The sequence below is a fragment of the Dermacentor variabilis genome, chromosome 5 (genome assembly GCF_050947875.1).
Source record: "Dermacentor variabilis isolate Ectoservices chromosome 5, ASM5094787v1, whole genome shotgun sequence".
Lineage (NCBI taxonomy): Eukaryota > Metazoa > Arthropoda > Arachnida > Ixodida > Ixodidae > Dermacentor > Dermacentor variabilis.
Window position 1 is genome coordinate 64,859,306 of NC_134572.1, and position 24,007 is coordinate 64,883,312.

Below are 24,007 nucleotides of genomic sequence, written 5' to 3' on the forward strand. Positions count from 1 at the left end.
TAGTTAGAATGAGGGTCCGGTTCACAAATGTTTTCGCCCTTAAGGAATACCCCTGAAACTACTCTGGTTTTCATAGCACACAGAGCACGATATCGCGGTTTCAATTGCTGGTCGTATTCTGAAGTGAGGAAACGTAGCACACATTGAGAGGACTTAGTACACGTGAACTCACATCGTCGTCGTCGTCATCATCATAATAATCATAATCAGCATCACGATTATACCGAGTTCTACAGCAGCGCATTCCATTTATGCATTCCAATGCGGGACACAGGCTTCTTCCAGAGATCTCCACTTACCCCTGTTGTGCGTTAAACCGAAGTCACTCTGCTGAAGCGAATTTCGTGGTGTCATCCTTCAGCTACATCTCCGCCTATCTCGACTGCCCCGCTCCATATATTTCTCTGCCATCATTGACAGCGTTTGCGTTTCCTTGGACCCCGTTCTCTTACACTAATTAGCCATCAGTTATCTGTTCTTCGCCTTACATGGAGGGCCCGCAATCACTTCGTCCTCGTAATCTTCACCAGGATGTCATCCATTCGCGTTCTATCCGTAATCTATACCACAGTCTATGTATACATATATCTGTTAACGTTACGGACATCTATCACATTTCTTACCATCGATCTTAGACCCACACTTAACTATCTTTAAAATCGATTCCATATCTTCAAATTTGTTCGCTCGTATACAGACCAGGCTCAGCATTAGGACGCAATAGGCCCATCAGTTACCATTAGTGGTTGTCATCCTGTTAGATATCATGACGCCGAGGAGACGAACTGCTCCTGTTTCAGTTGCGAACGATTTGAGTCACTGCTACGAGGCCGGTATGTAAGAGACGGTCGAGGAGGAAGCGATCCGCCGTGGAGGTCAGCAGCCTCTCGGTCAAGCTCGGGCGGCGGGAAATCCACGCCGTTGTTCTTCGAGACGCACAACGGCTCCGCCTCTTGTCTTCGAGAGGACGCCAGGTTATCCGTGCGCGCGCGCCAGGTGCCCGCGGCGAAAGCTGCGCACTCAATCTTGCCCGACATTAATGCGTTCCTGATGAGGCATCGGCTGTAACACGAGTGCTTCGGCCGGGCTTGAAAAGAAAAGTGATAGCAAGCGCGGATTATGCGAACGTTTATCTTGCTCGATTATGTGTGATGCACGCTTGCGAGACGGCAGGAAAATTGCTGCGCTCATCCTGGATTAGGTTTTCAACAGTCTGAGCTTGGTCGCGCCGTCCCGAATTCTTCTACTTCTTTCCAGTCGTGACCAGTCAACCCGACGGGTATGTACCAGTTGTTACAGCGCGAGACTAGGACGCTGTAATTAGTAACGTCGTACCTGAACGGCCGCTATTCACGCGTTGCGCTATTGCATAGCCCTAACGGGGAAAGCACGCGCAACGTATAGGAGGTGCGGTCGGCGATGACTAGGCCAGTAACGTCCCCGGGCTGCAATCAATAAACGTGGAGGCAGTTATACCGACTTCTGTACTTCAGACATTCTTGCTTCTAATCCTTCGTGTAACGCTTGCTTTGCATACCGAGTAACGTTGCTCCTCTGACGCGCTCCGTAGAGGCGTGCTTACCTGCCAGGTGATTCGTAGCTTTGACTTAAATGATGCTAAACATCGCGACTCAGATGATGTCTCGACCACCTTGCCGTAGAACGATCTGGGCGAAGAAGCGGCGTAGTTCTCGCGCAGAAGTAAATTTTACTATATAGGCAAAGCTGCTGGCGGAAAGGTCACGTAGGCGAATTAAACAGGCAAGTCATGGCAACCTTCACCCAATGATTCCGACGCTCAGCGCGAAGCGCGGGGCGCACACATTGGTAGGGCAAAGTGCTAAAAGCGGAACTGCTACTAGGTTTACCAAAGGGGAAGCGGGAGTATTGATCGAATTGTGCTTGGCTTCTATATGTCTTTCCTACAAAGGCTCATTTCAGTGTCATCAAGTGGAGTACAAATGTGCCATCACCCTTGTAATGCGACATTGAAGTTACTGCCTTCATTGTGTGTGTTCTCATTGAGCGTTTGTTCGCGTAGCGTATAATTGTGGGGAGTCGTCGCCGTTCATGTGATATATATATATATATATATATATATATATATATATATATATATATATATATATATATATATATATATATATATATATATATATATATATATATATATCAATTTGCCAAAACGTAAGCCTCGTCCACCTGTGGCCATCGTTCCACCTATTCTCGTAGTGGAAAAAAAAGCTTCAGCACAAAGCAGTTTGCATAATCTGATCCCATACAACCACCCCCTCGATAGAAAAAAAACCGCTTGAGTTTATTTAGAATGTTATATACTCGTGCGTAAAACAGACCGCGCCGCGCTCCTTCATGGAGAATGAACGACACTTTCAAGTGCCGTAAAGTCTCTCAGTTTCCAGCGGACGTTCTCCGCAGCCAGCCGGCCTGCATGCGAAGCTCTCGATCCGTCGTCAATCCAGTGCACATTTCGCTCTTCGTCATAGGTGCACAATCTGAGAAAATTCAATTTTTACATTTGATGACGAAACGTCAGAGGGCGTGCGAGACGTGCGTGGCCGCGCAAAGGAACTAGCATCCGTGTAAGGTACTGTGACACGAATTGCCACCATTTGTTAAGCACCCAAAGCAAAAAAAAAAAATTGTGAAAGTAAAAGAAGAAGAAAAACTAAAGAAAAAGCCGAGGTTTTGTCATTTTCTTGTCGAACGCCGCGCGAGCAAGCAGCGATAGCTCAGAAGGAAGGAACACACGGGAACAGAAGCGTACGCGTCCGTGTGTTCCCACGTTTTGCGCTGTCGTCACTCGTGCGAGCTGAATTTGACATGAAAGTGAATCCGTAAGAACTCGCCCAACTTTGCGTCATTGCACCGAAGCTTGTCACGCAAGCAGTAAACCAGTCATCACGCAATCAACAGTGTGTATTTTGCCGAAACAATCAAAGACTGCAGGAGCTTGACAAAAATTCTCGCTGCGCTCCCGGACTTTGTAGTGATGCTTACGACAGGGTGTGGTTCCGTTGACGGGTTCAAAAAATAGGTTCCCCGTGGTCATAATCACCTGCTTTACGATGCCCATCATATTTATGTACATGTGCTAGTAAGAATGCTGTATTCAATAGTGAAAAAAAATGATGTGAGCTTCTTCACAACTCAGAATGCTTGTACCACAGGATTTGAAGCATCGCGGCCTCGTCTCGCTCATGCAGTGCTCCTGAGAAGCCCACAACGCCTGCACCCAAAAGCAAATCTCGGAGGCCACGAGCCGGCAGAGTGCTTCTCAGGAGTTCGCCACAGATGTAACTACTACATGTGTAGCCTTTGAGCACTTTTTGCGACCTTATTCATTGAAAGTATCGCAGTAACCTAGAAGTAAGCAATCGTCCTTGACCTTACGATAGTAGATATAGCCATTTGCTGTAAACGGACTCTAGGTTATTATCAGTGTATTCATATCATCAATCTCAAATAACATCATCATGATGAGGCTCTAATTTCCTTTTGAGGGCTGGAAAAGGTGGAAGAGCAGTACTTTTGCTTCAGGCTTTTTTATTTAGAAGCGCGAAATCACGGGAATGCTGCTGTTGTGTTTAGCCCGCTGGCACCGATGTCCTCTTGCGCGAGATGAACCTCTGGATTTCTGTACAATTCCACGCATTGCCAGTAAAAGCCGCATATGTATGGGAATAATCATATCAAATGCAAGGAAAGGATCAGTTGAACTTCCTTTTCAAAACACATACCCAGGAATTTGGACATCGGGGTTACGTGCTTCACCTGTTCAACGACATGAGTAACTCAAACATTTTTTTTTTCGCCTTTGTGGTGGTCATTGCGTCTCCTTAATACCTCCTGTTAGAAAGCTGCTCTTCTACCCATTTCATTATTTACCGAGAAACTTCTTTCACTCATAATGGCAAAGCCTTTAGCGCAATTCAAAAAGACAGGGACGTGACAGAGATACAGCACAGCGCTCTCGTCCTGCGCTCGTCATGTCCCTGTCTTTTTGAATTGCACAAAAGGCTTTCCCATTATGAGTAAACCGTACCAACTAGCCCAAGAATCAGCCTTGTTGAACTTTTTTCACCTTGTTCGTTCAAAGCTCATATGCGGTGTTTTCACTGCAATACACAAATGCGCTGCGGTTAGGTGGATGCGAAATCTTGAAGGACGCGAATTTCACTTGAAAGTTGTTTGCCCCGTGGTTCCATCGAGACATGTTTTCGTCTTTCACAAATGCGACTTTAAATAAAAGCGCTGCAAATGTAATGGGTTTTGGTGTGTATGGTGCTTTCATAAAACGCACATGCTCGCGCACAGTGGCTTCACTGCAGTTCAGTACTGCACTTCACTGCATTTCACTGCAGTTCAGCATTATAAAAGTGCCTCTTTAACCTCAGAAACGCTGCTCATACATTCAAAACTTGGCATGTACGATGAGTGAGGGAGAGTGATCACGTCTTTCAGTTATTTCTGATGATGGAGGCGCATTTTTCTGGTATGAATTTCTAAACAAAGTTATGGAGTTTCGAATAGTGCAGTAAAGTGGCCACTGAACGCAGAAAAATTACTGCACTAAAGCTAAGCTTAGCACATAATGGCAGCATGACATACAGATTATTTAAGTGAATAGACGTAGGTGTGTAAAGAAGTTTCGCTCTGTAGTTGATTTTTGAAATTATTTTCCCACTGAGCGACGTGACCGCGCAGCAGCCGCCACCGACAGACGGCGTAGTGGTCGATGTCCCAAATTTCTGGACATCCAAGGCATAGTTGTTAAGACGGTTTACGCAAAGGTCAAGAATAATTGTCCTTCAAAGATTGGAACCTAACCGCATTACAATTCATACACTTTATTTCGAACATCCAAATACATATCAGGTTATAAAAAAAATTGAGTCCAGGAGCCAATGACCCTGACGTCAGAAGCCAACTGCATGTCGTATACTTTGCATAGTATGTATTACTACGCAGTTTTACATACTGTGCAAGCACAGAGCCCTACGCTCGCATATTGTGCTTACAATTACAGGCGCATCCTGCATACGCGCATGCGGGCACGCACTGCAGTCACTTCGTTGCTGCGCATAGAAGGGCGCTTGCGCAGGTGTCGCCACTGCATTTTCGTCGACTATTCGCTACGTACACTGATCGCCCAATTCACCAATGATAGGCATCGCCAGAATTACCCGCCCGAGGGTTGGTTCCTTCAGCAGCTTCACTGCGCCATGATCATCGCGCTGAAGATCAGATAGAGAGAGTGCAACAAAAAAAAAAGCCAGTGCAGCAGTACAGACTGGCGTATAGAGTATATTAAGACGTCAAGGAACGAACGTCTTAATACTATACACCCATGGAAACGCGGTCCCCGCGCGATCCGTGCAAACTGGCGCGTATACTGTGTTTGCCGAGTGCCAAAGTAAGCGGTCATCCATTGCTTTGCATCAGCCTACTTCCAGCGAACGTACACAGAAAGCGCGCACTTGGTCGATTGGATGTGCGTTTTGGGTGCGCGCTCGCGGTACGCACATGTGGCACATTACATGTCGGCAAGCGTACATGCCGAGCGCTCACGTGTGCAAGTTGTAGAGTTGATGCCCTTGCGAACTGCGCGAAGTACAGGCCTATATATACGCTTAATGCACGCACGCACGGACATATGCCGGGATGTGAGTGTCTATCAGAAGCCTTCGCTCGCGATCCGCGCTCGTGCAATTACGCGATGCCTGCCCGCGCGCGGTTGCTGGCTCGAAGAAAAGCATAAGCAGACACTGCTCCGCAATCGCATTCGATAGGGGCTCCGGTCGGTACATCCGAATTCGAGCCAGCGTTTGGGGGAAAGACTCGGCAGGTCGCAACAAGGACACCGGTTAATGGGATCGTGATTTACGGCTCGCGCTGCCGCTCATCTTATACACATGCGCGAGCACGGCAGAGACGCGTTGCGTGGTGGAGGCCGGTCGCCGCAGGCAGCTCGCCGCCACTCGCCAGGGCACTGAACCGCGTGCACGAAATAAGAGGCCGTGATGGAATAATCTCCGATCAAGCCATCAAGAAGAGCGGCAAGAGAAAATTTATCATCGGCGCCACCGTTTTCGGCGCCATTGTAGGCCGTTATCGAAAGCTCATCACCGAGCTTAGATTGCCTCGATGAAATAGATAGCCGACAATTTGCGCTGCAATAGACGGGCTATTGTCGCGCCTGAAGCACTTAAGGTAGACATGCCGAGGCGGTTGATGTGACACAGTTTACTCTCCTGCTAGTGGCGAAACACGTTGCTTTATACTGGCCACGTTGTTACGTCTTCGGGCCGGGGAGTTTCCTCTTTCTCGCCGAAAAGCTAAGTGAATGAAAAAAACGGCAGCTTCGATTATTGGGAGCTCTTGCATTGTTAAATATAAGAAAATGTAGGACTAAACTTAGAGAGATGTGGTAGTGGTCTTGCCGTCAAGAACCGCGGGCACTGACTCGTTGCCAATCAAGCCACTTTTTACCACGAAGCTGTACATGGCTAGGTTCTCGAAAAAAGTGCGTGCGTCTATCGAGCCGTGTAGATCGAAAATGTGGATCGATCCCGAAGGCAGAGCGATACCGGACCGACCCGCGGTGGATGTGAAGCAGGCTTTAAGCACTCCACCAACTCGCAAAAAATAAGTTTAATACCTTGGGTCCAAATACAACCGTGTCAGATGTTAAGCTGATAGGAACAGATACTTAACTTTGACCCACGTCGGCCGCGTTTACGTTCACACCACCCTCTCTTTGTCGGCGTTCCAAGAGCTTGCGTATCTCCTTTCCTTTCCTTCCACTCTCCCGTGGTGGCGGTCCCGTAAGCGTGCGGCCCGCCAAAACCACGGGGCCGAAAGAAATTCGAACCGTCCCCCCATGTGGCCCCCGATCCCACAAACTTCCAACGTTTCACCGGAGCAACGGCCAGATTTTGGAGGGAGTTTGTGAGGAACCAATTTTGTGTGGACTGTGTTGTGTGAGACCGCTTGTGGTTTTCGAGTGACCTCACAACCATTGCTGCACTGCGGGACGTCGACCCACGCACGATCGCCTTGGCTACGGCGAAGCAGTGTGTGTGCCCTCGGAGTGCGGCGACGTGCGTGTCTGTTCTACGTGCCGGGATTCATTAGTAAAAAGTGTTGATCTGCGTTTTGCAACATTACATAGGAATGTATACCCCCGGTGCCTCATCATCTTCCGAGTTTCAACATCGTGGAGGAGCGACTAGTCGCGCCTCGCCTTTCATTTATCTGCATACGGCGTCTGATGCACGGCAATGGACAGTTCGCCATTAAGGGTCCCACATACACAGCTTCGTTGGTCATCCGCTTTCACAGAGTAGAATGGAACAGAGTAGAATGGATTTTAAAGCTATTGTGGCGACGATTTGGTTGTGTCGGTAACGCGTGAATAACGGAAGGGTTTCATTTGAAGAGGGGTAAAAAGAAGTACACAGAGACAGAGAGAGAAGAGCGGGATGCAACGGCGAGCTACTGACTGCTTCATTGTTCGACCAGTGCGCATGACGGGGCAATGAGCTTGCAGGCTGGAGATCGAAAGAAAAGAGAGGAGGAGTAAAGAAGGAACGTGCACAGGATCACAGAAATGAAAACTAAAGAAAGCATGTTTTCTTGGAAAATAATCCCCATGTTGAGTCAGACGTCGCTACGCTTGTGTTGATGGCCTGAAGCGTTTCCGTGGAGGATAGAGTCACTCAGCTGCCTGCTTCCCTTATGAATTCACGAAGTTTAGCTGTCTGTCCCTCCAAAAACCTCGTTGGAGAAGTGAACTTCTTGACTCCCTCATTTTGGTGAGCGTCAATGAAATATACTTGTTCTACAGTGTTTCTTTTTATTCGAAGTGCTCAATGAGTTGTTCTGTAGCGTTTTCGTTCCTTGAGTAGCTGCCTTTAATGTAAATGAAGGGACCACCGGAGGACCCCTTAGACGGCCTGGCTTCAGTGTTGCTCTCTGTGTGGCAACCTCGGCAGTTGTTCTCAGTCGTAGAAAAATTGGTTAAGTCGTATACTTGAATTTTCTTCATCAGGCGAGAAGGCTAAATGTATCAGTGTTATTGTTCATACCAGTTTAAATCTGGCTAATAACACCTCTACTCAAACAACTCTAAATTTTGCCATTAGAAGCTATTTCACTTCACTTCTTTCTCTTGCTTTGTTTTGTTTCTCAAGGTTAATTTATTCTTCTACTTCTCTTCTACCAGGCCTCATTTATCCCCTGCCTCGCGGCTGGCAGCGCGCTTTCCCTTGAGACCAATTATTCAACCAACGCGAAGAAGAAGGACAAGAAGAAGCCACCAGACACTGACGGGTCAGACGTTCCTACGCATCCGCTGCTACTGTTGAGTTTGGGCGAGAACCCTCAGGTAACGATCCACTTTTCAGAACGAGGAAGCACCCCCAGGAACGTGACGGTCTTGAGGCGGATACGGCCGCTGTGATTCCGATCACAGTAACGCATCTCGTGTGAAGCAACTTCAATAGAGAGCAGCCCCCAAGGATTCTGTTGATTGTTCTTGTTGGTGTAGAATTATCGTCGAAGCTATAATTCAATGCAATTAATCGGAACCATTAGGCAATCGCCGGCTAGCCTTGGCACAACCCGGGCTAGCCTTGGCACAAAGCGCAAACTGACTGTTTCTCTGGTCTGTTAACAAAAGTAGGGACTTAGGCGATTGACTCGAGCACGAGATTTGAAAACAGCGCTATGATCAGACTTTGCGAAAAAATTATACATTAGCGCTGCACTCAAATTAAGTTGCCTAGCCCGGCATGCTTTAGAGATATGACTGGCTAGTTACGGATGCCTCATAATGTAACGGTGTGGCTTGACTGAAAGCTAAATTTCTACGTTTTCTTTTTTCGCCAATACTTGTAGGAGGATACTCAAACCGCGCGAGGAAATAAATCCATGCCGCGCTATATAATGACCCTTAACTACGATGCCTTGCATGTGCTGTGGTTCAGTCTATACGGTAGGTAACGTCACTAGTCACTTACTCGAAAGCCACCAGCGAAGCAGCCTAGGGTTCGGTTAGTACTTGTGAAGAAGACCATTTAAAACCGCCAGATGCTGATGCCTCTTCGTCTGTAGCGGAAGAGTTGACGTAACCGCGATGAGCCAGGCATTGACAGTGCCCATGATAGCCGGCACCGCCTGCAGTCATAACACCACTTCCCTAAGCTGTCAGCAGTGCTGCTATGCATTAAAAGGACACCAAAGGCAAATATTAAGTCAAGCTAAAGTGATAGATTAGTGCTCGACAATCTCTAAGGCGTCAATATTATCGCGAACAGAGCCTTAATAGTCGAGAAATTGAGGTAAATGCAGGACATAATCAAGGACTCCTCCGTGACATTCAACTACTTGCCCGATGACGAAAGCACTCCTCAGTGAAATTCTGTGACTAGTACTCAACCACTCGTTGCAAAAAATATCCTCGTATTATATTATAAGACGAAATAAAATGCTACTTCTTCAGTTCTACTTCACTTTTAGAAAATATAACTCATTGAAGTTACCCTTGACAACAACGCGGTCGGTCGAAAGGTTTCGTTTTCGCTCGAAAGCGCCGACCACGCTTTCGTGTTTCAGTAGTTTCGTTATCACGTAGTGCTACACTCGTTTTGCTGCCTTGCGAAACTTGCACAAACCTCAAGTAGGAGATAATTCAACTTCCATGTGATGTCGCGGGATGCACGAACGGTCTACGCCACTTGACCAAAAAAGCAGCTGCAGCGGCTATCCACCGCTCTGTATTGGCTCGTTACCGCCGTCTGTAGGGCGCAGTTTTACTCACCCGCGGCAGCAACGGATGGTGATGGCGTATGCAACTGGCCCCTCACCCGATTGGGGCGCGGAAGATTTGAATTACGAAAAAAGTATTCGGTCCCTTCAGATGCAATTTTATCGTAAACAAAGTCTTTTCTTGCTACGAAACAAGCGTTGCGAGGTTTCTGGAATGGTACTTAAACAGTCCACGTCGACTTAGTATTAGCTTTTTAGTGTCCTTTAAGCATTAGTATTAGCCCTTAGTATTAGCCTTTAGTGTCCCTTTAAGAGAGTCGACACCTGGACGAGTCGTCATGGATTCCCTGTTACGAACAGCGCGAAAGACTAGACACGAAGAAATTGACGAAACGTGAAGTATTGTGCAGTCTTAACCTGCAGCACGTCATTACTCTTATTCCAAACGACACAGATTAGCCCCGTAGGCGAGCCATGTCCGAGGCCGAGCAGGCAAGCAGCGTCCGGCCTCGGACTTCTCAGGGCGAACGCCGTGAGGACCCTGCCCCGCAAGCTCCTTCTCGCAAGTCTTCCGGCGAGTCGCGGTCGCGGATGCGGTCAGCATCCAGACTGTCGAATCGACGCGTTCGCCGTAGAGATTACGGAAGCACCGCGCCCAAGCAGCCAGTGGCTGCAGGCTCCTCATCATCGCAACAGCCTCCCGACGAAGCTAAACGCGGACAAGCGTCGACTGCGTTCGTCGAGACCTCCCCGCCGACGCCGCTGAGTCAAGAGGCATCCTTCTGCCGGCAAGAAACGACGCTGCTTCAAAACGCCCAGAGTCTGCCGGCAGGGGAGGAGCAGCGGACCCCGCTGCTTCAGGACGCCCAGAGTCCGCCGGCAGAGGAGGAACAGCGGACGCCGCAGCTTCAAAACGCCCAGAGTCTGCCGGCAGAGGAGGAACAGCGGAGCTCGATGGTACCGACCGAGCTGAAAAGTTCAGCTGCCGCTGTGCCATCGCCACGTCCAGAACAGCATCCGCAGGGCCTGTTCAGCGCATACGGCACAGCAGCTTGGTCACCGCTGTCGGAGCAGCAAGCCGTGAAACCTGCAGCGGAGCAAGATGCGTCAAGCAAAGCTGGCAGCCCGAAAGGTACGAGGTGATGTCCTCGAAAACAAGGCTGAACTGAAAAACGCGATGTCAGGACAGGGTTGACAGTGAAACGCACTAACGATACGTTATAGCAAAGCTTCCGCCGGGGCGTTTTATAGGTGTGCATCAGAACAAAATAGGCTTGCTTGATTTTGGCACTTTCCATCTTCCCGTCCTTTTATCCGAGTGGGTGTATGTTTCAGCTATAGCAGCCACATTTAGATTGCGTAATGACACGGCAACAAGTATTGTTTTATCTCTTGTTTTACTTACGCAAAGTTACAAGTACCTCATCAATTTGAAGTGTATATATGCTCAGGTGAAATTAAATTTCATCATTTGCTAGTTTGCGATCCCACGTCACGTCTGTTGCAGATGGGTGGGCTCGAATTAAATTCAGCAGCTTGATCGATTGATTGATTGATCGTTTGATCGATCAATTAATTGATTGATTGATTGATTGATTGATTGATTGATTGATTGATTGATTGATTGATTGATTGATTGATTGATTGATTGATTGATTGATTGATTGATTGATTGGGAAACATGCCGATACGCTCGCAGTGCCCGACGACAGCGTATTGAAAACCGCGCCGATGTCCAGCCGAGTGCCAGGGAAACCAAACTCGGGCACCGCCAGCCTGTTCTCCTCCGGCAACGCATCGCCCATGGTGCACAGCTTCTGGTCAATGTTCAGCAGCAACGAGTATCGGCCGGCCTTGGTGTGAGCCGCCCTTTCCTAACGGAATCGTTTCGAAAGGGTGCTTGTTCGAATTAGCTGAAACTCGGCGACACGGCGATACGCCAGTTGAACAGTTCCACTGTAAGAACGTTGTGCGGAAAATCCACTGGAGTTGTCTAAATAGGCGCAAGTGTATCCCCAAATTTCAAGTTAGCCCACCCCCAAATTTAACTTGGCCGACCCCGTATTTCAAGTTGACCTACCCCCGTATTTCAAATTGGCCAACTGACAAATTTTATCCCCAAATTTAAGTTGGCCCAACCATAAGTTTCACTTGACACGCCCCTACTATAGGCTTCCCCATGCATTTTCTATGGAGAACTATATATCGCCACGGGTATGCAAAATATGATCATATGGGTATTCGCTCATAAATTTGTTGTTTCAATTGTTCCTTGTCATTTATAAAGCTATCAATCATATACATTTACAATATCATAAAGATTAGATGTTCTAACTTCGCAAATTACGATTTTTTGTGCAGATACAAGGCATTACACTTTTCGCGTGACAGACAGATTTTGCTGGGGTGCTTGCCAAAGAACGTGTACGCGTTAATACGTTCAGAAATTAGAAGATTTATGTGAATCAGAGCAGCTCAGACATACACGAAAGACTGCTTAGCTGTACAAGAGAGTTCTCGCATCCTTCGGAAGTCCCAGGGGTCTGCTTAGCAACTATTTGAAATATACCCATGGTTTGCGAAAGCTTCACTATACTCGAGCCTTATCAAGTATCCTCAGTACTTCTATACTCTCCGTTGTATCCAACGCATGTTTCTGCATGCTGCGCCGGCTACACCGACGCCGGCGTCTCACTGCGCGTTCCGACAGCTTTGTAGGGCTGCGCTGCGGGCACTTCTTTTTTTTTTCTTAGCTTTTCCGACAGCTCTTTTTGATAGCTCGTCAGTCATCACCACTCCGTGGTCACCACCGACGATTGGCGTCTGCCTGCTGGTTCTCACCGATGCCCCGTTCATACGGTCGCTTCGGGGCACAAATCCGTTGCTGGTTGTTCTCATGATCGACACTCGGTAACAATGACCGGCCACACGCGACTGAGCCCCGACCCAACCGCTTCGCTCGCAGGGCCAGCCAGAACGACTACCTAATGTGCATGGGCAGCGGCGTGGTGGCGGCCGCGCTGATCCTCCTGGCGTTCTTCGTGGCCGCGCACGTGACGGCGAAACCGAAGTACGTGGAAGTGCGGGGCCCGTTCGGCGCCGTGCGCGGCGTCGCCGTCCTGGTCGAGGGCCGCCTGGTGCACGCGTTCAACGCCATCCCGTACGCCGCGGCTCCCGTGGGACCTCTGCGATTCGCTCGACCGGTGCCACCGCAATACGGGGTGACTGTGCGCTTGTCCGCGTATGCGCCCGGGCTATACGCAGTTGGGCCTCTCTTCCGGGTGTCGCGTTGCCAGTGAGGACAGACACACCGCGACTCAATTAATTACGCACTTAATGGTGACTTATATGTCTGCACGTCGTAGAAAGAGCGTTTTGCATGCGCAACGAACCTGACTTGTTAATTTGGTGTGGTGTTCGTCTCGAAGCATGCAGTGCTTCCGCTGCTCAACCAAGCGTTGCATCACAGTTACTTTAACGGTATACCGCTTAAACAACGTGAATAAAAAAGAAAACAACAAGGACGGTGCGCTAACCTTCAATTTTTATTATGAGAATGGAAAGTTATACTTGAGATATAGGCAAATCGAGGTCGAGGCAAATCGCTTCACGGTCAGTCGGCAGAATCCAGATAAGCGATTTCGCTTCTACCCAGTGCTATAGAAGGAGGCGCTGACGCTGCTAGAACCCGATTTTCCGATCAAACTCGCTTTCACAATTTCTTAACTATCTTTACACGCCGTACCCTAAACAGCATACCTTGACAACCACACTCGCCACAGTGCACGGACAAATGCCGGTTGCGATGGGTTCAACCTTTGCTTATCATGAAAGCGTATCGCGGTTTACTCCGTGTATATACTTTGTCCTGTACATCACAGTTACAGCGGAATACCAGAATAGCACTGCGTACGGAACATGACAAATGACAAAAAAGCAACAACCGTTGCAGCTTCGAAGGTGTCGTACAGTCTGAATAGTGGTTACTCCTTCGGCGGAAGTTAAAGCTTGCCCTACATTTGGCACTCTTTGAGAAAGAAAAAAACATGGCGGGTCCCACATACTGTGGGAATCGATCTAAGCGGTACTTTGTATGCTGTTTGCTTTGACTGACAATAATTAGCGGTGATGTTGGCGGTGAATACGTAGTTTCTTCAGCGTTTAGTCCCATACGAGAGTGGCGAGTTCATGTTAAACCTTACCTTGCGTGCACCACTGCTGTTTGTCTGCATAGTCCACAGAACGCACAAGGAGACGAGTTTGCTTGAGGTGTTGTTGTGCGTCATTGTTCATAATCTCTGAGAGGGTTGAGCATTATCATTGCGTCACATATGGTACATCGCATCGTGACAGATGTGTTCAACTTTAACTGAGCTATGGAGCTGTGCGTAATTCAATTATTACAAATGTGTGTATAGATTGTGGACATGCATTCGCGGTCCGCACCACGTTGTGTTGCGATGCGAAACGTGGTGCTCAAAGGCATATGCACACTGAGTGCACGCTTCGGAGCCATTTTGCTGGTGCGTGTTTACGTGCTCCTTCTGCATACGTGGTCAGCACGCTGTCCAGACGCCAGCTCCAAGCGCTGTCTTTAGGTTGTAGACGGTTGTAATGTTTCACAGCCATCACAGCCCATCACGCGACCTCCACAGCCCAGCACCTGCATGTTTGTCGCATAGAAAAGCAAGCACAGCATGTGCCACAGCACATGCTGTGCTTGCTGCACAGCACATGCTGCACAGCACGTTGCCTCGGCGGCGCCGACCGGAATGCGCTGAGGCGAGCGCCATCTCAGGGTGCTGCAAGAAACGCAGCGGCGCGCGCTAGAAAGACCACAGCAGCAGCACCCCGAAAGTCGGCCAAAGAAGCAAGTAAAGCTTCGCCTTAAAGAAAAAAGAAAGAAAAAGAAACAAGGAAATCTTGTTGCCAGAGATAGGTGGAAGGTCGGCCAGAGTGATGTGCTTCAAGGCTGCTACGTTTACCAGTTCTATTTGCAGCCACTTGCCTGTTCAATGCACGGAGTGCGTACAAAAAAACTTTCGTGTACACCATACACCACGAAGGAGCCAAAGTATATACGGAAGCAAGACCGTGTGCATATTGTCAACTCGTACAAACAGTTACTGTTGCTTACGTCATCTTGCGCCGTCATGACCACAGTCAACAACAGTGCTTCGGGTAGAGATGTTCACACAATACCCTGTGGCGATCCCAAGTGACTACATACTAACACGAACCTCTTATCTCCCAGACCACCATAGATGGGATCCACCAACGTTACACGGCGTGTCCTCAGCCGCGTCTCGGCAACACCGGACCGGGCACCGGCTGGATCGCGGACGAGGACTGCCTGCGCGTCAACATCTGGATACCGACCGGCTGCGGGCTCGGGACTTCGTGCAGTGGCAACAAGACCGTCCTGGTGTTCATTACGGGCAGCCTATTCCAGCAGGGAGACGCTGGTGACGTCACCGAAGACGGAAGCATTCTCGCTGCGCTAGGAGACATCGCCGTGGTCACCTTCGCCTACCGGCTAGGGGCTCTCGGATTCTTGTGCACCTCCACCGCAAGGGTAAAAAAAAATTGTGGCCCACTGTACGACCCACTGTACGACCCACTGTGGCCCACTGTATTGTGGTTGTCGGTATTGGCGATATTAGAGCGCACGGATATCTATACCTTCTAGACGTTGTGGTTTACCAGAAGATATCAATGCCCTTGACGGCAGCTCCATTGCAACGCTTAAAGCAGAGTCCCTTCTGCCAAGGTCGATGTGCGCTCGCGCGCGCGCTTGTGTGCGTGTGTGTGTGTGTGTGTGTGTGTGTGTGTGTGTGTGTGTGTGTGTGTGTGTGTGTGTGTGTGTGTGTGCGCGCGCGCGCGCGCGCGCGTGTGTGTGTGTGTGTGTGTGTGTGTGTGTGTGTGTGTGTGTGTGTGTGTGTGTGTGTGTGTGTGTGTGTGTGTGTGTGTGTGTGTGTGTGTGCGCGCGTGTGTGTGCGCGTGTGTGTGTGCGTGCGTGCGTGCGTGCGTGCGGGCGTGCGTGCGTGCGGGCGTGCGTGCGTGTGTGCGCCAACTCTCCACTCACGGTAAGAATGATCCGTGTGCACTTTTAAAAAAATGCAGTCTATAAAAAGTACAACACATAATATATCCACCTATAGTGTATTTAAAGAGTATTTCGGTTAACTCAAAAAAGGTACCAATTGCGCGCGACGCAGGACTCGGGAAACATGGGCCTGTACGACCAACTGGCGGCTATGGAGTGGGTGCACAAGAACATCGCCTACTTCGGCGGGAACCACTCCGAAATAGTGGTGGCGGGTCACGGGTCGGGAGCTGTGTCCGTAGGGCTGCACATGCTGAACCCGAACTCCGGTTGGATGGGCTACGTGAAGCGATTCATCGTCATGAGCAACAGCCCGTACAGCAGGTGTGTCTGCGCACAAAACCCCCCGGCTGTCGACTGAGCGTAGTTTTTGCAAAGAAAATGGCAGGAATACTGTGCACGACCTGTCGGAGCCTGATCGTTGATTGCCGAACAAGTTGACGTTGGTTCATTGTGAAGAAACTAGCGCTAATGCAAAGCCACACAAGGGAAGAGAGACGCATACACATGGGCAAGTCTGTACAGTTTCCATCACGCTGTCGTGAATCCGAAACTCTAGCGAAGTGGGCTTCAACCAACAGTACCTCCTAATGTGAAGAAATCAGCTTCGGGCGACCGCGTTTCGCCAAACTATACTACGAAAGAACTCGGGGAGGCGTTCGGGAAATGCTTCGCCAGCGCCGTTTTGTGCAGGCGCTAGCTCGCGCGAAATGTAAGTGTCGCGTGAAAATGACCTAAGGCAACAATTTTGATTTCACATTAAAGCACATCCAGCGCAAGGATGCCTTAGCGCAGCGAACTATAACTTGACGCTCGCATCTTCTCCACACATCAAATCACCGTTCTCAATAAAATTTGGCTCTCGGCAGTAGAAAGAAAATCAGTGTGCGCAGCGTAATAAATGCGGACACTTCCGAATACAAGAACACAAGAAGAGTGCTGATCTTCAGCTAAAAGATTTTTTTATTTCGAAAACAACAGCATAAGTAGGCAAGTCCTCACGAAAACAAAACGAGTACCGATGTCAGGGGAACTCGCGAAGAGTGCCGTATTTTAATCTAAGAAAAATCAGAACCGTCTCTTATCTTTCGATTAGTAAGAGCATTTCTTTTTGTCGCGTTTGCGTTTCTTATCAAGCGTTAATATGACTTCTGAACTGTTATTTCCTTGGTGACGATTCGCTATCTATACAGCTCTTTTCGACTAAATCCATCAGGTGAGCTGCCACCGTTCGTCTTCTGTTCCCGTCTTGGTCTCCATACATTCGCTGTATGCCAACTTTTCTAGCAGCTGTGCGCCATTCTGCTTCAGGGTAGAATATCTCTTTCCCAGGCAAATTGACGGCAGGGCCGAGGCGACTAACAAGACAGCGGCCCTATCACGAGAATTGGGCTGCGCTGACCCGGCGGACGACGTGGTATCGGCGAACGCGTGCCTGCGATCCGTGAGCGTGACCGCGCTGCTCGAAGCGTCGTCGCCGTCGAGGGAGCACTTGACGAGCCTCTTCTTCCCTGCACACGGCACCGACTTGATGCCGGTCAGGCCGAGCGACTTGCCGCATGTCGCCACGCTCAAAAGCAAGCAGGTGCTTATCGGGCATACGACTTTGGAAGGCGTCCACCAGGCAGCTCTGTTCAGGAACAGGGTGGCCGGATCTGTGTTCGAGGTAAGTGCGTCTTGCAGCCGTTCGCGCACGTTCGGCGTCGTGCCAGTTTTTCTTTTTTTTCCCCGCTGAGCGCGAGTTAAAACACACGGACACATTTCTGTGGTCCTTTACACGAAACCGACAGAAGCACGTCGAGTTGGCTTGTCGGTTTGCAATCGGCCTGTCAAGTTCATGTAAACGCTAGCCGGTCGGGCTGAGCGAGCGTCGAGTCCGGTTAGGCTGACTCAGCCTGACCCGTTGGCAGCGCGCATGTAAACGCGAACGAGGCCGCCAGCGCTGAGGCTTGCGCGGGTCGAGGAGACGTCAGCGTTTTCTGCGCCGGCAGCGGGAATGGTAGGAGAAGGCAAAGATAAGCACTCTGCAGTGCAACCTCATCCAGAGAGCCATGAAATAGGGCTCTTGTATACGGCTGCGAGAAGGAGAACAGTGTCATGGTTGGGGTCGGGCATTAAATGGGTGGTAGCAGGCCCATGCCGTCGTCCAACTTATTCACGCTGAGGACGTTGTTGAAGGGAGAAACTTGTTCTCATCGAGAACGAGGGATATGGGATTTATTTACAGTATTTACATGAGAACGTTACAGTTCATCAGCCTAACATTACTGAGAGAGGAATGCACACCGAGGAGCCGCGAACGGCTCCTTAAATACACTCTGTCCTCCCTAGATCCCTAGGTGAGGGAAAAAGGGCCGTTCAACCTGCTACCAATTCGGAGCGTTCAAAGTCATCGTAGCCGACCCACCTTTGGGGGGGAGGGTTCACACACTCACTTTCGCACAGGTTTCACTGACCACACCAAGGTGAGAGGGTTTTCGCAGACACGGGTCTTGCCCCGAGAAGGCGCCTCTTCATCCCAGTGTTGACTCCGCAGACAATGGCCGCCGAGCCTGTCCATGACTTCTAAGCACCGGAGACTGCCGCAAGACATCTTCTCCCAGGAGCTCCACCGCTTCAAACAAGCCGTGACGGCCACGGTGAATCCACTAACAATACTTGGTCCGCCGACCGCGTTTAGTCATAGCGGCGCCGAGGGGGTGTTGATGCGGCACATCGTCGTCCCTACAAAACGAGTCACCGCAGCAGGTGGGGAAGGGTTCCAAGGTCGCTTCTGGGAAGCTCACCACCTCCACAGATGGGGCTGGCTGGGTAAATTTTGCAGGTCGGTACCCTTGCAGGCCGTTCGTAACAACGGGGAGAAGGTCACATGGCGCACCAATGCTCCAATGGTTTTCGATGCACGATTTTAACACTACGCCGTTCACTGTGACGCCATTTTGCTTAGAAAATCCGAGGTACATAAACACTGACACATGTCGGGTTAAACTCCCGAGCTAAATCTTGGGAGACACCGCGTGACAGCGGTGGGTGAGGTAAAGGGTAACAGGCACATGCTGGCGGCGGTTGCATGAAAACTGCATTGCAGGCATGGCACCAGTTTCCCATAAGTTTTCCAGAAAACCTCGTGAAAATAAGGTCCGACGCAGATAATAATACTTTGATATGAGCTGGCATACTTTGATGATTGATGAAACAGCAAGAAGTTGGTGCCAGTCTTTTGTTTTACGTGCTGCCATGTGTGCCCGCGTCTCAATTCTCTCTACAAAAAGACACATTACTACGACGAGATTAGAGAGAGCTTAAAAGAGTGAGCATTGATTGCTAAAAAAAATTGCTATAGACTCCCCCCCCTCCCATTAGTAAAGATGCCAATTAGTATTCATCATACGCATTACATATTCATCTTCTACCCTAGAATCGACTATGGCACGATGACGGAATAAGACAACCAGATATAGAAGCTGCGCCCAACAGTGTCGCGAAGTTCTTTATGAAGCAAGGACCCGCGCAGAATCATCGGCGTGTTGAATGCTGCAGTCTGACTTGCCGTTTGAGATACACACACCTAACAAAGAGATACGGTAGGGAGCATCGAATTTCTTTTCAAGCAACGAATACTCGCGAGACATGGTCTTCAACCAGATGTTGTTCTTGTTATTGATGACGACGACGACGAAGACGACGACGACGAAGAAGAAGAAGAAGAAGAAGAAGAAGAAGAAGAAGAAGAAGAAGATGCAAGAAACTATGGGTGCCACCAGCCAACCAGAGAACCAGAAAAAGGAGTTGGAAAGGATTAGTAGCGCACACTGGACAAGCCCTCTTTCTTTGAAACACGCTGGCGGCTCTTGTTGCCGGCATTGAAGCTTTCGCTTTAATGCCTGCAATTTACGGGACAGAATGCAGCTTTCCTCTTCCACAGCTAGCCATGTGAAATATTTCTATGTTTGATGGCGTGAATGCGGAACGCTCATGAATTTATGACGAATCGCCGACTGTCATATATATTTATCGCGGGTTCCATTTCACTTCAGACGGCTTTTCATTCTCCAGGCATCTCTGGAAAAGGACGCCGTGTCCGTGCTTCGGTGGCTGGGCGTGCCGGATCCAGAGAAGGTGGTGGCCACGTACGCCCACGCCGCGTCCCAACATGACATGGAGTGGATGCAGAGCGTGTTCGGCACCGTGCTCAGTGCTTGCCCGGTGCACTACTTCACTGAGCACTTGGCCCGCAATGGGGCGAATGCCGTCTACGCCTACATCATCAACCACACGCTCCTGTACGAACGACTGGTCGACGAGCAAGACCGTGACGGGGACGAGGTCTGCTCCCTTTACAGCGATGCACCGAAACTGTTTGTGCAACATTGTCCAGCTTTCTATAGCCGCACGAAATCGTGCGTGCCTCTGGGAGACGGTGTTTAACGCGTTGTTCCGGGTTCTTTTCTCTGGTATTTTCTTATTCACTCAGCATATTTAAGTCCTCAAAGCACAGCATTCGCTTTTTAGGCGGCCATCTGCAAGTGCACCTTTAATGTCATATCGTTTCAGCCAAGTGTCAAGTTTCGCGGTTAAGATGAAACGAGCTTTCTGCATAACTTTTGGTACTTCACTGACGCTTGAGAGATAGGTTATAAAACTAGGCACATTTATGAATAATGTTAAGGGCTGTGTGCAGCACGTGCCCTTAACTAAATCAACGAATATGGCTAAAGATGTGCGAAAGAATTGAGCGACGAAGCGCGCCAGCTCAGTATACGTAGCAGTGTCAACAGATTCTATGCTTAAAGGCCAATTGCAACGAATTTCACTTTGGCTAAATTTGTTACACATCTGTAGCCTACACTACTGAGGCAATCGTGGCAGAGTCGCAGGGCTGGCAGTTGCATAATTTTCTTGTTAGCAGCCTTTAAACAGTACCTAAGCAGGCGGCGCGTGCGCCTGGTGGTCGTCGCCATGACGTAATCCCCAGCACGCCGCCTCAGAGTTTTCACCGCGCTGCGGGCAGAAGCCGAGGGCGCCGCCTTATCTCGGAGGTCATGCCGATATCTTGCATGTTTTAGGGTGATGCGTCACTTCCGGCGAACGGTAATGGGGGCGTTTTTTTTTTTTTAGGTATCGAAAACGGTTATTCTTGCGCGTTTTTCGGGATGCTCCAGCTTGTATGTTTAGACGTCGAATTTTGCAAGGAGACTCCTGTATTTCTACGCTATCATAAACTAGGCTTTTTACGCTGTCCAAACTTTCCTTGCAGTCGGCCTTTAAGGGTTTGTGGCACATTTCACAGTCAGCAGGAAGACTTGAAGGGTTACGTTTCCTACAGCTACCTATATTCGCTGTATTTGCCCGTTGCACATCACTGAGACAGGCTGCGTAGATTTTTTGGCACGAATGAATATTAAACAAATATGGACGTTTGGAAAGCAGACGTAAAGCACTTGTGTTATGCTTGGTTCACTTGAACGGGAAATTAACCTGTTTTGTTTCTTTTTCCTTAGCCCGAAGCACATTTCGAAGATCTGGGGTACATTTTCGGGCTTCCGCTGAGGAGCGAGTACTCGGCGCCAAAGGAGGAGAAGGACTACAGTCGCAGCCTTATTGAAATCTGGGCGAATTTCTCCAAGTCCGGGTATTTGAGTTCTCCGATAGCCTATCTTACCAGTACAGTCTATCTCTCGCCTAAACATGAAGCGGTGCACAGCGTAGCGTGATTAATGACAAATGCAACAGTGGACATGCAAGAACGCGCAAGTTCGTTTCTCCGCACATCACGTATGACCTACCCGAGATAGCGGATCCATGCCTAGAGTCGTTTATAACGCTTCAGAAGCGTGTGAACTGGTGCCACCGTCCTCATAAGTTTCTTGGCGAAATACAGAACCCTAATAAACTTATATGCGAAACCCCTGTCACTGCGCAAACTACACTGCTCCAACGCCCGCAGAACTATCTTGGTTCAGTAACCCTACAAGACTACCAACTCCCATTATTTCCACGTTAATAGATATATGCGACACTTTCGCGTGCGTGCGTGCGTGCTGAAAAAAAAAAGGAGCGCCTACTTCTAATAAAACATGATTCATTCAACACCTGCGTAATGCACAGTTGGCCACTTCATTCATCTATATTGATGCGCAACGCTGTGGTTCGTGTTCTTCTATAGGCAGCTACCCACGGTTCAAGGACAAGCATGGCCAACGTTCCATCTTGAGAACCAGACCACGGTCGAGCTGGCATGGCCCGAGCGCGTCGTGTCTCAAGATACTTGGAGGGCAGAGTGCGAAGCACTGCGAAAGCACCTCGTATAAGATGCTTGGACTATGCCTGGGCGAGCGCATCTTTGTGATTAGCACTGTGGATCCGCGACCAGTACGTGGACTTGCTTGGGGCACTGACTATAACCGCGGCTAAAATCACTTAGAAACCACTGAGCTGGGCTTATATGTGGTATTTTATTGTATAGTATCGTATGCTGCTGTATGGTATATTGTTTATTGCACTACCAGTGTACTGCACAGTATCTTAGAGTATAGTATCGCTCTGTATAACGTTTGTTATACTGTTGTATGTTATTCATACCCAGCTCTGTTGTGCTTCCCTGGTCGCTTGACCTACCCGAGGATTGAACGACATTTGCGACAGACTCAGCGGAAACACATCGGTTTCTTTTATTTTAATGTTTTTGGCCGGTGTCCATTTTACCCTTGACTACGAGTATTCGCGGCCAGACGAGTTTTCTTCGAACTCTTGAATTCATACTATAGAATCACTCAGCCCTCCTCCTAGTAATGTGGATTCAGCGCACGCATATATAGCTCACTGTGCACGACGCTTCACATTTAATAAAGACGACCGCCTCAAATTCAGCGGCCATACATGTTGCGCCCGCCTGCGGCTTACGTTGTCTTGAGGGGCTGTGGCACGTTTGTGGGCTATTGCAGGATGCAATTAGCCCGCAAGTGACACTAAGAGGGGATTGTGGTTCGCGTGCAGGCACGGCGATGTAGATGATGTTGCTCTGGCAACCATTTCTTATCCTCATGCTAATGGTAGAAGAACACGCCAGTGGTAAAGGCGACTGCGTTGTCCTTGCCAGGCGCCCTGTCCATACGGAAATCGCACGCGTTCACGACGCGATCGTCGAAGCTTTCTTTGTCCCTTCTCCCGACTTTCCGGGCGCGCTGCGTGACGGTTTTGCCGCGCGTGCCGCTGGGTTTCTTGCAACACTACCAGATGGCGCTCGTCTCCGCGCATCCCCAGGGTTTTCAGGGTGCGTGTTGCAGTAAGAGGCGATTGGATGATTGGTGGAAGTAGGGAAAGGGCAAAAAAAAAAAACGGAGACGTACAAAAGCACAGTTCGCAATAGGGGATCAGGAAATTTGGTTGTGGGAGTTCATAGTGTTTTTTATGTTGTTTAACCTAGGTAAGACATTAGGCAGTATAATAGCAAGAGCTCGGTGGCGCAACCCACCGCCCCGTTCCAAAGGGGACGCTCATAACATCCATCCATCCATCCATCCATCCATCCATCCATCCATCCCGCTTCGTGCGTATGGCAAGTGCTGTTTTTGATTTCCTAAGCGACAAAAATACAGGTGCTGGGCTGTGATAGCGTAAACGTTACAGTCGTCCGTCTGTCCGTCTGTCTGTCCGTCTGTCTGTCCGTCTGTCTGTCCATCTGTCTGTCCGTCTGTCCATCTGTCTGTCCGTCTGTCCGTCCGTCCGTCCGTCCGTCCGTCTCACTGACTATAAACAACGACGCACAACAACCCCTCAAGCAAACATGGCTCACTGTGTGTTCCGGGGACTACGCAGACAAACATCAGTGGTGCACGCAAGGTAACGTTTAACATCATATCACCACTCTTAACACCAAAGAAATTACAGATTCGCCGCCAACATCACCGCTAATTATCGTCAATCAAAGCAAACAGCATACAAAACTTCGCTTGCATCGATTCGCACAATAGGTGGGATCCGCATATCTTTTTTCTTCGGAGGTACTGCTCTTTCATGAAGATGCAAACTACTCGAATTATTTTCATTAAACATTTGGGTTTGCGCTGTTTATGTTTATCGTTTCCTGACGCATTGTAAACTTGCGACAAG

The 24,007-nt window shown here is 49.2% G+C and overlaps 1 protein-coding gene and 1 non-coding gene across 4 annotated transcripts; one reads left to right on the top strand and one right to left on the bottom strand.

The window, feature by feature from the left end:
* Positions 1-6,574: 6,574 nt before the first annotated feature.
* LOC142583831 (U2 spliceosomal RNA) lies at positions 6,575-6,757 on the bottom strand. The gene has a single exon (XR_012828668.1). It is a non-coding gene; the product is annotated as a U2 spliceosomal RNA (small nuclear RNA).
* A 3,489-nt stretch (positions 6,758-10,246) lies between these two features.
* On the top strand, positions 10,247-22,774 carry LOC142582704 (acetylcholinesterase-1-like). 3 transcript variants are annotated; one of them, XM_075692664.1, is made up of 9 exons: positions 10,247-10,921; positions 11,489-11,648; positions 12,755-13,010; positions 15,044-15,364; positions 16,008-16,219; positions 17,228-17,561; positions 19,952-20,221; positions 21,397-21,527; positions 22,062-22,774. In XM_075692664.1, exons 1-9 carry the CDS (start codon positions 10,264-10,266, stop codon positions 22,204-22,206), a joined length of 2,487 nt encoding a protein of 828 aa, XP_075548779.1. In that variant the 5' UTR covers positions 10,247-10,263; the 3' UTR covers positions 22,207-22,774. The 3 variants fall into 3 exon arrangements, with proteins under 3 accessions (XP_075548779.1, XP_075548781.1, XP_075548780.1); XM_075692666.1 differs by lacking the exon at positions 15,044-15,364; XM_075692665.1 differs by lacking the exon at positions 21,397-21,527 and having other exon boundaries at positions 22,062-22,199.
* Positions 22,775-24,007: the final 1,233 nt, after the last annotated feature.